This window comes from Nerophis lumbriciformis, linkage group LG10, assembly GCF_033978685.3.
Source record: "Nerophis lumbriciformis linkage group LG10, RoL_Nlum_v2.1, whole genome shotgun sequence".
NCBI classification, from domain to species: domain Eukaryota; kingdom Metazoa; phylum Chordata; class Actinopteri; order Syngnathiformes; family Syngnathidae; genus Nerophis; species Nerophis lumbriciformis.
In genome coordinates this window covers 26,919,641-26,931,650 of record NC_084557.2, presented here as the reverse complement: position 1 = coordinate 26,931,650, position 12,010 = coordinate 26,919,641, and the positions used below count along the sequence as shown (strand labels likewise).

Sequence of the window (12,010 nt, the reverse complement as noted above, 5' to 3'; positions counted from 1 at the left end):
AGTTGTCAGAACGCTGGTTTGTAATCTATTAATAAAGTTTTGACTGCCCTATCTGACTGTTTTGTTGACATTCCCTTTAGCGCAGCTCCATCTAATGGATGCATAGGTGCACCTTATAATCCGGTGCGCCTTATATATGAACAAAGTTTTGAAATATGCCATTCATTGAAGGTGCGCCTTATAATCCGGTGCGCTTTATAGTGCGGAAAATACGGTATTAAGTGAATAATACAGGAATTTATTATTACAGTTTGAGTGACTATATATGGAAGGTATGGTCCAGCTAAATAACTTGACGTTTGAAAGTGTCTATTGGGGTAGCAATTCTCCAGTGTAGGGGTGCTTAATTTTTTTTGCTGAGTGCTGTTTACAGAAAAATTACTCGATCATGTTTATAATGATATCTTTCATTAAATCAATGAATATCGTCCACTATCTGCCCTGTCCTTCACACCCACTTCCTTCCTTCCTATGGTTGGAAAACACAGTTTTGTCGATCTGTGGCTATAAGCTAATACTAGCGAATAAGACCTGATGTTTTTGGCGGATCTTACGGGGTTCACTGTGACATTTCTTACACCAACTACTGTCGAAGATGCTTGTAACAAAATGTTTTGTTTTCAATTTAAAGCATAACAATTAGCCAAGAGACAGCTGTTATGTCAAAACACTCTTAAGTTGAGATACCACTATTTATAAAAAAAAAAAAGAGAAAACAAAGAAATCTTTCAAAACATGTTTAAAACCAAAACAAAACGTTGGTTATTTATTTGGCAAATAAACGAAAACAAACAAAAGTCGTTTTTCAACAAATAATAACCAAAATATGTATAATTTTTACAGCTTGAGATGCTCTTTATGTTAATGATGTCAAGTAAATAATTATTGTAAGCTACCTTAATAAAGAATTAATAATGTACATTGCTAGTTTTTCCTGTTTTTTCTTCTCGCGTAGAATTAATTTAAAAATTCATGGATAATTTGTGTGGTGGTTTCATATATTTTAAGCAGGTCAGCATGTGCTGTTTACCATGACCCTTTTCGTTCCCGACTCCCCTTGAAATTGCTTGATGCAATCTTATGTATTGAACTGTATTCTTTAAGTATGCTGCAGGCCAAAATAAGCAAAAACAGCTATTTGCCGCGAATGCCCCGTATGCCGCACATTGGACACCATGTACGGCTATAGTATGGTTCATATCTTAGACTTAGACAAACTTAGACTTAGACAAACTTTATTGATCCACAAGGGAAATTGTTCCACACAGTAGCTCAGTTACAAAGGATGGAAAGGATAAGGCTGGAAAGGATAATGCACACACGGGCACAAAAAGAGGGCGAAAACAAAAGGTATAAAGAAGACGAAAAATGTACCATAGTAGCAATATAAAATATAACATATATGTAATATTTACATGTTATATATACAGTATATAAAATATACTGATATATTATATTATTATATTATATTATATTTGTATATAATATATACATCCATCCATGCATTTTCTACCGCTTGACCCTTATACAATATATAACAAATCCCAATTACCATGTACAATATATGTAACAGCTGCAGCAAAAAAAAAAAGAAGGGCAGCATAAAATAGAGAGTAGATCTAGAATGTCGAGAACAATGGATATTTAAAGATTATTGGACCATGATTTATGCTGCTGTTTGTTTGCAACAGTTCATGCTTTGTACAGTAGACCTATTAGATATAATATAATCATAAATATATAGGTATACAGTATGTATCCATTAATCCATCCATTTATTACCTGCACCTCTCCCTCTTATATCTATCATATATATATATATATATATATATATATATATATATATATATATATATATATATATATATACAGAATTCCCTGCAGCACCAACTCTTCCGGGATGCTACTATATATATATATATATATATATATATATATATATATATATATATATATATATATATATATATATATATATATATATATATATATATATATATATATATATATATATATAGGCGCCGATCTACATTTCTGCCAGTGGGTGCTCGGTGTGTGTGTATTAAAAAAAAAAAAAGATGTTCAGTGAAGTTAATATCCCATATAATTTGTGGCTTTATTATTTTGTAAAACGGACCAAACTCGCCAGATTGATTTTGCAAAAATTATTTCAAAGATTGAAAGCTGCCATCAATCCCACGTAGGTGCTCGGCCCCGAAGCACCTATGGGATTGGCGCCTATGTATATATTAGGGGTGTGGGAAAACATCTATTCGAATTTGAATCGCGATTCTCACGTTGTGCGATTCAGAATCGATTCTCATTTTTAAAAAATCGATTTTTTAAATTTTTTATAATTTTTTTGATTTAATTTTTATTTTTTTAAATGAATCAATCCAACAAAACAATACACAGCTATACCATAACAATGCAATCCAATTCCAAAACCAAACCCGACCCAGCAACACTCAGAACTGCAATAAACAGAGCAATTGAGAGGAGACACAAACACGACACAGAACAAACCAAAAGTAGTGAAACAAAAATGAATATTATCAACAACAGTATCAATATTAGTTACAATTTCAACATAGCAGTGATTAAAAATCCCTCATTGACATTATCATTAGACATTTCTAAAAAAAATAAAATAAAAGAACAATAGTGTCACAGTGGCTTACACTTGCATCGCATCTCATAAGCTTGACAACACACTGTGTCCAATATTTTCACAAAGATAAAATAAGTCATATTTTTGGTTCATTTAATACTTAAAACAAATGTACATTATTGCAATCAGTTGATAAAATATAGTCCTTTACAATTATAAAAGCTTTTTACAAAAATCTACTACTCTGCTTGCATGTCAGCAGACCGGGTAGATCCTGCTGAAATCCTATGTATTGAATGAACAGTGAATGGTTTTGAATCGGGAAAAAAATCGTTTTTGAATCGAGAATCGTGTTGAATTGAAAAAGAAAATCGATTGTATATATATATATATATATATATATATATATAGTAGCATCCCGGAAGAGTTGGTGCTGCAGGGAATTCTGGGAATTGTTTCTGTTGTGTTTATGTTAAGTTTGTTGGTGTGTTGCGGTGCATATATTCTCCCGAAATGTGTTGTCATTGTTGTTTAGTGTGGTTTCACTATATGACACATATTTATGACAGTGTTGCCGTTGTTCATATGGCCACCCTTCGTGTGACATGTATGCCTGTTGACTAAGTATGCCCTACATTCATTTGAAAAAAAATTCACATGACCATTAAAGTGTAGTTATAATCAATTTGTGTGACAGCTTTACTTGACATCGTCTACCAAAGAATATTATAATCAAACTCTACACTTATAATTACATAAAAATAGGTATGAAAAGTTATTGTTTCATTCGTCGGTCCTATACGTCTGCCCAACTACTTCGTGTTAATGGGGTTGTCATAAATTAAAATATAACAATATTAAAAATAAATGCAACACAGTCCTTCTAATGCTCCAGTTGCATATTCCCTGTTGATCCACCCAATTGCTAAGCATTACAGTCGTTTAATGATTACTAGACGTGATTACGTGGCTTTCAGAATATTCAATAATCAGGCTTGGTTTTTTTTCCTGGTACAGTTGAAGCTCTTGGCCAATCAGCGCTGGCTCCTCCCATAAGCCTTTGCGGCGGTCTGAAAAACGCGAACTAGCTGCAATGCTAACTGCTATGCTAATCGGCTTCTCCAGGCAGGTGACAGTCAGCCGTCAGCCCCGTCAAAGGCAGCCCGAGGCAGACATACACAAGCACGAGGAAGCACCATTGACAGGTAACGTCAGAATTCTAAATCAGTCCGAAAATGTCCCACAACAACGTCCGTGTTGTACGACTAAAACATTAGCCTTGGCTATTTTTTTGTCATGTAAGGTTATTGTCCAAACGTTCCAAGGTACCCACTTAAACGTTGCCTTAAATGTTATGTGTTTACTATAAATACTACATGGGGGAAAGCGTGTAATCCAGCAGACGGATGTAATGACTGCAGGTCACCAGCGTTAGCTTGTTAAGACTGAAATAGATTGCTGAATTTTGGATTGTTGGTTTTTTTTTCGCCCGCCTCTGTACTTTTAGAGCTTGACTGCTTATTAGGCTAAAGCGTGCGTAGTTTCGGTCAAATTTCGGTTCAAATATGTGTATTTTTAACAAAGTCCTGTCCAAATAGTAGCTGTCCCGTCAAGTTAAACCTTAACAGGAGTCGAGCTCATTGTCAATAAAGCCAACATGGATGTTCATAGGTTGTCCTTGTTTACACAAACGACAGGGGCACTTTGCCTACACTGTCCCAAAACAATATGTCTGATCATTAAATGGCCTAGGGTCAATTATTTCGTCTGCGTTTTGTACGTATCATGACATGTTGCTCTATTTTTGGACGATACATTTTTTTTCAATCTAATACTGTATGTCAGTTTGCAAATGCACCTCTGTGGTTATGTTTAAATAGTGACAGCGCTGACTTGTGAGCGGATTATGCCTCTGTTGGATTTGTTCACAGTAGAGAAACATGAACACATTAGGAGCTTAAAGGAAATACCCAACCCCCCCTGCTTCCCGATTGTTTTCTCTTTCTTATTGTATCTCTTATTTTTACCATGCTGTCCCTGTCACATGTGGTTAACTGCAAATTGTTAACCAAAAAAAGCAAAACCAGCTATTTGCTGTGAATGCCCCCGTATGCCGCACATTGGACACCATGTACGGCTATAGTATGGTTCATGTCTTAGACTTAGACAAACTTAGACAAACTTTATTGATCCACAAGGGAAATTGTTCCACACAGTAGCTCAGTTACAAAAGATGGAAAGGATTTTGCTGGAAAGGATAATGCACACACGGGCACAAAAAGAGGGCGAAAACAAAAGGTATAAAGAAGACGAAAAATGTACCATAGTAGCAATATAAAATATAACATATATGTAATATTTACATGTTATATATACAGTATATAAAATATACTGATATATTACATTATTATATTATATTATATTTGTATATAATATATATATCCATCCATGCATTTTCTACCGCTTGACCCTTATACAATGTATAACAAATCCCAATTACCATGTACAATATATGTAACAGCTGCAGAAAAAAAAAGAAAAGGGCAGCATAAAATAGAGAGTAGATGCCATCCCTGTCACATGTGGTTAACTGCAAATTGTTCCTTGCTTCTCTCATCTTTTGATGCTTTTTTAACAGCTAAAGAAGACTCTCAGATGTGATGTCATTGTGGCGGCTGTCATCAAGCAAAAAGATCTGCCTATGCTGCTGTCGTCCTGATTTTCTGGATCTACTATTTGGGAGTGTACTTTTTATTTTCTTGGATAATCATGGAACTGGAAGGAGCATAACAGGACAACATTGAAAAATCACTCGATGCTGTTAGAGTGAGGACTAAACCAAAAAAAAAAATGCAGGCCCACTGAGAGGCACCGCGTGCTACAGGGACACCAAGCTTCCTGTCTGGGCGGTGCTTGTTTGCTCTTTTCCTGTTTTCTCATAGTTTTGGAGGATTGAGCACAAGGGCTACTTTGAAGCAGCACACCGGTGTCTGTAGCCTGGCCGAAGCCCACAGACCGCTTGCCAGCTCACTTAATTCACGTCATTTGGTGCCACTGCTCACTGAAGTGTGGTCACCAGTGCCATGAATGGGGGCTGGAGGACGCACCCGTGAGGAACTGAACCCTTGCAATTGACAACACTGATCACATTTCTAATACTTTGCTCAGTGAAGAGTTGTTTTCAATTTTGAGCTCTGTTTTTCATTGTGTTGGGGAAATAAGAGACCGGACCTACTTTTACAAACTGGACAGAAGCTTCAGGATGAAGCTAAGGAAACAGGTGACAGTGTGTGGCGGGGCCATCTTTTGTGTGGCTGTATTCTCACTTTATCTCATGTTGGACCGTGTCCAGCATGAACCTGCTAGGCGACAAAACGGTGGAAATTTTCCAAGGGTAAGATAACCGTGAAGGTTATACTGTGATCTCATTTTGTTTTTCTGGCATCTTATATTGTTCAGTTTATTACCTTGCTTTTTGTATGTGTTGTAGAGCCAAATTTCTGTCCTGCAGAATCGGATAGAACAGCTGGAGCAGCTCCTTGAAGAAAACCACCAAATCATCAGCCACATAAAAGACTCTGTCATGGAGCTCACAGACACAGGAGCTGTGTCTCCCAGCGGCCATCTGCCCTTCAGAAGTGCCAATGGCTCCTGGGTCCTTCCCTTTGACGGCCACCCTACTTTTCTTGCTGTAAAGCCCCAGGACTGCCAGTTCGCTGCAGGCAGCCAAAGTCAGGCAGATGTTCAGGTGAGCCTCCAGTATGTTTGGCGCTTTGATGGTCAAATGCTAGTCGCTGTGTTCAGTTTATGTGAAATACAAGATAATATTTTTTAATAATAGTTTTTTCCTGTCTACAGATGTTGGATGTAAACTCCCTGCTAAAGTTTGACAACCCCGATGGTGGTGTGTGGAAACAGGGCTTTGACATCACTTATGATGCTGATGAGTGGGACAAAGAACCCTTGCAAGTGTTTGTGGTTCCACACTCACACAATGATCCAGGTAATGCTTGTTATAATGTAACCCAGTGTTTACATAGGTAGTAGACATTTATTGAGTTTGCTTGATTTGTTATATCATATTTTTCCAACCTCATGCCACAACCAACGTCTTTTAGAATGAGGGTGACCTCACTCTTTACCTTAAGAAACTGTTTGCTACTGACTTACTGTAAAGTAACCTGTAAATGGTGCAAATGCAGATAATTAACTTCATTCCAAGATATACAGTAGAGATGCGCGGTTTGCGGGCACAACCGCGGAGTCTGCGGATTATTCGCGGATCGGGCGGATGAAATTAAAAAAAATTAGATTTTATCCGCGGGTCGGGTCGGGCGGTTAAAATAAAAAAAAATTAGATTTTAAATAGATTCAGGTGGGTGGCAGTTAAACCAATTCGGAAATATATATACATAGTTAAATGTTGTTACCCACATACGAAAAACGAGCAGGCACCTGCTGCATATGCCACAACAGAAGAAAAAAAAAAAAGAGATGGACACTTTTACGGAGCGGAGAAGGGACGCCTCGCCGGGGTCCGGGACCGAGGCCCCTTCCCCCGAGAGGGCCCCACCAGGAGCCGTAGCTGAGGCGATCCGCGAGAAGGGCCCGACGCACGTCCAGGGTCACCACCGCGCCCACCGCACCGACACCCCGCCTCGTCCGCCTTCGCCGCAACCGGCGTCACGCGCAGCAGGTAAGCAGCTTACCTGCCCGCCACCCCCGTGGCCGGGGGCTCGTAACAGGGGTCACTCCGCGCGCTCCGCCCGCGCAGCTTACCTGCCCGCCACCCCTGTTGCCGGGGGCGCGTAACAGGGGTCACTCCGCGCGCAGTGCGCTCACGAAAGGGGTGGGGCTCACCCTGGTTGATATAGACAGCAGGACGGTGGCCATGGAAGTCGGAACCCGCTAAGGAGTGTGTAACAACCCACCTGCCGAATCAACTAGCCCTGAAAATGGATGGCGCTGGAGCGTCGGGCCCATACCCGGCCGTCGCCGGCAGCGAGACGCGCTTGGAGGTGCGCTCAGCGCGGCTCCCATATGATTGCGCACTGGTGTGCGTCTGGGTCGTGACAGCGTGGCACGCGAATGTCTGTGCTGCATTGGATCAGTCTCCTTTCCTTAACAGGCAAAAGCTTTATAACCTCACTAATGCCTTGCATCGTCTATATTAGATTAATAACAACGGGCGGGTGCGGACGGGTGCGGTTCTGATCAAATGTTAGGTCGGGTGGATGGCGGATGGTTGACGACTTTCTGATGCGGTTGCGGATGAAATAATTGCCTATCCGCGCATCTCTAATATACAGTGCTGTGTAGAATGTTCGGCCTCCACAGCCTTGTTACTTTAAAGAGGACCTATGATGATTTTAATCTAAATTGAAAACACTTTCTTGTGGTGTACATGATAGCTTTGGTGTAGATTATGCGTAAATTTTGCTCTACAGTCACTTTTGTAACCTGTTGATTGAGTCTGTGTGATTGTGGAGATGTTCCTACACTGGTAAACTTGATAAACATAATTAAAGATTTACCCGGTCACTCAATGATCGAGTCAGAGTGTGCTAAAAAAAAAAAGCTATCGTCAGTGTTATGTGAATGCTAAGATTAGTTGAAAATAATACTTTATCCTATCTTTCTTGTGTTTCCTCATAGCCTGAAACATTTGACATAATGTCCAAATAAGAATGCCCACCTCGCTGTGACAACTTTGAATATAGTTTAAAAAACTTGGATACAAATAATGAATAAATAATTATAATGAATAAACCACGAGTAAAACAACATGTAAATAACAGTTGCAACATAAACATTTAGTTTTTCCATTTTACGGGTTTTTAATTCAGTTTTTGACCTTTTACACTTATTTTACCACTAGATTGTGTGCATTTTGTGTAAAAAAGAAAAGAAAAAAAAGCCAAAATTCTCACATTTTTTGGTGCAATACATCTTGGGATAATGTTGACCAGATTAACAGACAAAGCATAATTGTATAAATGTATCAATAAGTGCTTTAAATACATTATTCTTTTGTAAAGTACTTTTTTGAAACATTTATTTTGTTTGTGCAGTCAGACCACATGTGGCGCACTGCGCTACTATTTTGAAGGGAGCAAGTGTGCTGTGCGGTTTTTCTCAACTTGACGAGTAAAGAGGTGACTTAAGGCTGTTAAAAAAATACCATACCATACCAACTTTATTTATAAAGCCCTTTAAAAACCAGCACAGTTGAAAAACAAAGGGCTGTACACCACAAAGAAATAGAGGCAAAGGACAGACTAAAAAATAACATTTAAAACAGAAATAAAAATACACATTTCAAATGTAAATAAAGAGAGCCTCTCAATTCACGACTGCTGCCTTGTTTGTACATTGATGTTCCATTGATGATGTTGTTCACAACACCACAAGCAGATGAGATGTGTTGTGGGTGTATAGATTGTTCTTGTTAGCTTTAGCCTTGTAGTTTTAGTCACTGTTTCTAGTGACCGTCCAGACATTGTTTAGTTCAGCACGGGGCATTTGAGTGTTTCAGGGATAAATAAGCTCTAGCGGACACATTTTTTCTCCAAACAAATGTTTCATCTCCTCACAATGACAACATTTCAGTCACATTTCTGTCAATCTCCCTGATATTATTTTGCGTTCAACAGCGGATTCCGTTGCATTGGCAACCGTCCGCGGTTATGTAAATGCGGAAATCATATGCCTTCTATTGAGTTTAGTGATTATTGATTAGGCATAGTAGCGCTGTGTCAAATAAAAAGTAACTTCTAGTAGACATGCTCTTCTTTTCACATATTCGCCCTTCATCTGTTTTACCGTCACAAGCTCTCAAATTTGCATGCACGTTGTGCGGCCCGGTAATCGGTTTTTATTAGTATTATATTTTCATAATCATAAAAAGCCATAATCTAAATTTGAAATTAAAATTGTATTAATTGTCCAGGCGTAGTATCCAACATTGTAACAACATTTATAAATGAGAAAAGATGACATTCATTGCTGGTATCTATGAGGAATTCATAGATACCAGCTTCAAACAGCCCACATTAAGTCATCTTACAGGTTGAAAAAAAGTCATTGCTTTATAACTTAAATGTGAGACAGGTTATTTATAGACATGAGACAGTACATCTTTGCAAAATATTGAACTCCGAGTGCATAGAAAGCCTGGCTCTGCTAAATGACTTTCTGGCAAGAACTCGACTTAAATAAAACATGAGGCTTATTTTTGATCGTTTGCAGAAGTTTTCCCCTCTGTGAGTTTCATAACTGCTTTTTTGTCTTGGTAGCAGAGAGGTCGGGACTTCAATCTGACAACAACAATTTTCTTTTTAGGTTGGGTTAAAACTTTTGACAAGTACTTCACAGACCAGACACAGCAGATATTAAACAACATGGTGGTAAAGCTTGCTGAGGATCCTCGCAGGAAGTTCATCTGGTCAGAGATTTCCTTCTTCGCAAAGTGGTGGGAGAGCGCGGACGCACAAAAGCAGGAGGCTGCGCGCAAGTAAGTCACAGTTCAATAGAGCGCACAATTTTTCAATCCTGTCAGCCAAATCCGAGAACAAGCCAAAATGGCTGTGCTGCTTTGTGACTGCGGTACAGTGTTTTACACAATGGCTCATATGCACGAGTAAATTGTGGACGCTCTGGAAATAGCGTGTTGTCTCAAGATAATGAAAGTCTTGCACTTTAAGGTGGGATTATTCTCACCTTCTTTTCTTAATCCTCCCTGACAACAGGTTGATCCTCGGAGGACAGCTAGAGATTGTGACAGGAGGCTGGGTGATGACTGATGAAGCCAATGTTCACTACTTCGCCATGATAGACCAACTCATTGAGGGACACCAGTGGCTTGAAAGAAACCTAGGTACCCAGTAGATGAGGAATTATTTATTTGATGCTTTCTATAGGGATTTCTGGGAGAATATGTCTGCTGTGTCACTAAGGATGGGAATTGATAAGATTTTTCCGGTTAACGACTCGGTTCTTTATCGGATCTCTTATTGATTCTTATTTGGAAAAAATAACAAAAAGGTGGATTAGCATCAATTTTGTTTAGTTTAGCACTAACATGTCCTTGCCAAGACAACAGTGAGGTCTTGAGAGGCACATAGACAAAAACTAATACATTTTGAAAATGAATATAGGAAATATTGTTCTGTAGAATTTAACAAAATACAATGTGTGGAAATTACGCAAGAATGTAACATTTAGTCAAACATTTTCAAAACTTTTAGGAATCTTTTATTTCCCTAGAAAAATATACTGGTGAAACTCAAAATATTAGAATGATTTGTTTAGATTTACAAGGTGAAACTATCATATACATCACATGCAACTCAAGATATTTCAAGCCTTCTTTTGATATAATTTTTCTGATTATGGCTTACAGTTTATGGTAACCTTGATTTGAAAATCTCATAAAATGTGGGATCTTCAAAAACTGTAAACTCGGATCATCAAAATAATAATAAATAAAAGCTTGACATATCTCACTTTGCATGAGTTAATATTACATATTGGTTTTAAGTTGAATTGCTGACATGAATGGAAGTTAACTCAATATTTTAATTATAAGTTTCACCTGAATATTGGAACTGACTAAGTGAAAATGTGGTTGCAGGCAAACATGCAACTTTTCTTCGACTACTATTGAACATTCTCCTCTTGAAATTCAGGAGCACGGTGGCTAAGACTTGCAAGTTTTTGGCCACAAACTGCTGCTGCTGGGATGAAATCGGCGCCGTTCAAAAACGCAACTTTCATTTATAGTTATTGCATGCTGTGTGTTCAAATGTTTTAGCATATTGCTCTTATGTCTTACTCTTGATGAAATAGAAATCTTGCAATTATTCCAAGTAGCGCTGTTGTAATCCATCCATCCATCCATTTTCTATTGCTTGTCCCTTTTTGGGGTCGCGGGGGGTGCTGGAGCCTATCTCAGCTGCATTCGGGCGGAAGGCGAGGTACACCCTGGACAAGTCGCCACCTCATCACAGGGTCAACACGGATAGACAGACAACATTCACACTCACATTCACACACTAGGGCCAATTTAGTGTTGCCAATCAACCTATCCCCAGGTGCATGTCTTTGGAGGTGGGAGGAAGCCGGAGTACCCGGAGGGAACCCACGCAGTCACGGGGAGAACATGCAAACTCCACACAGAAAGATCCCGAGCCCGGGATTGAACTCACGACCTTCGTATTGTGAGGCACATGCACTAACCCCTTCTCCATCGTGCTGCCCGCTGTTGTAATCATTTCTTGAAAAATATAGCCAGACTTTAAAGCGTTTGTTCCGTCCGGGCGCCGGCATTTTGCTGTCTGCCGTCACTACACACTATGCGTAATATCATTCCCAACCACTTGCTTTGATAAGGGAATCTCG

General features: G+C 38.9%; 1 protein-coding gene across 2 annotated transcripts in view; it reads left to right on the top strand.

Annotated features, from left to right (window-relative positions):
* Positions 1 to 3,663: 3,663 nt before the first annotated feature.
* Positions 3,664 to 12,010, top strand: part of man2a2 (mannosidase, alpha, class 2A, member 2) — a 50,915-nt gene continuing 42,568 nt past the window's right edge. For both annotated transcript variants that reach the window (XM_061969957.1, XM_061969956.1), the window contains exons 1-6: positions 3,664 to 3,816; positions 5,250 to 6,005; positions 6,102 to 6,359; positions 6,470 to 6,614; positions 9,953 to 10,124; positions 10,360 to 10,487. In XM_061969957.1, the coding sequence (XP_061825941.1) occupies positions 5,874 to 6,005; positions 6,102 to 6,359; positions 6,470 to 6,614; positions 9,953 to 10,124; positions 10,360 to 10,487 (835 nt within the window). In that variant the 5' untranslated portion in view covers positions 3,664 to 3,816; positions 5,250 to 5,873. The remainder of the gene's footprint in view (positions 3,817 to 5,249; positions 6,006 to 6,101; positions 6,360 to 6,469; positions 6,615 to 9,952; positions 10,125 to 10,359; positions 10,488 to 12,010) is intronic.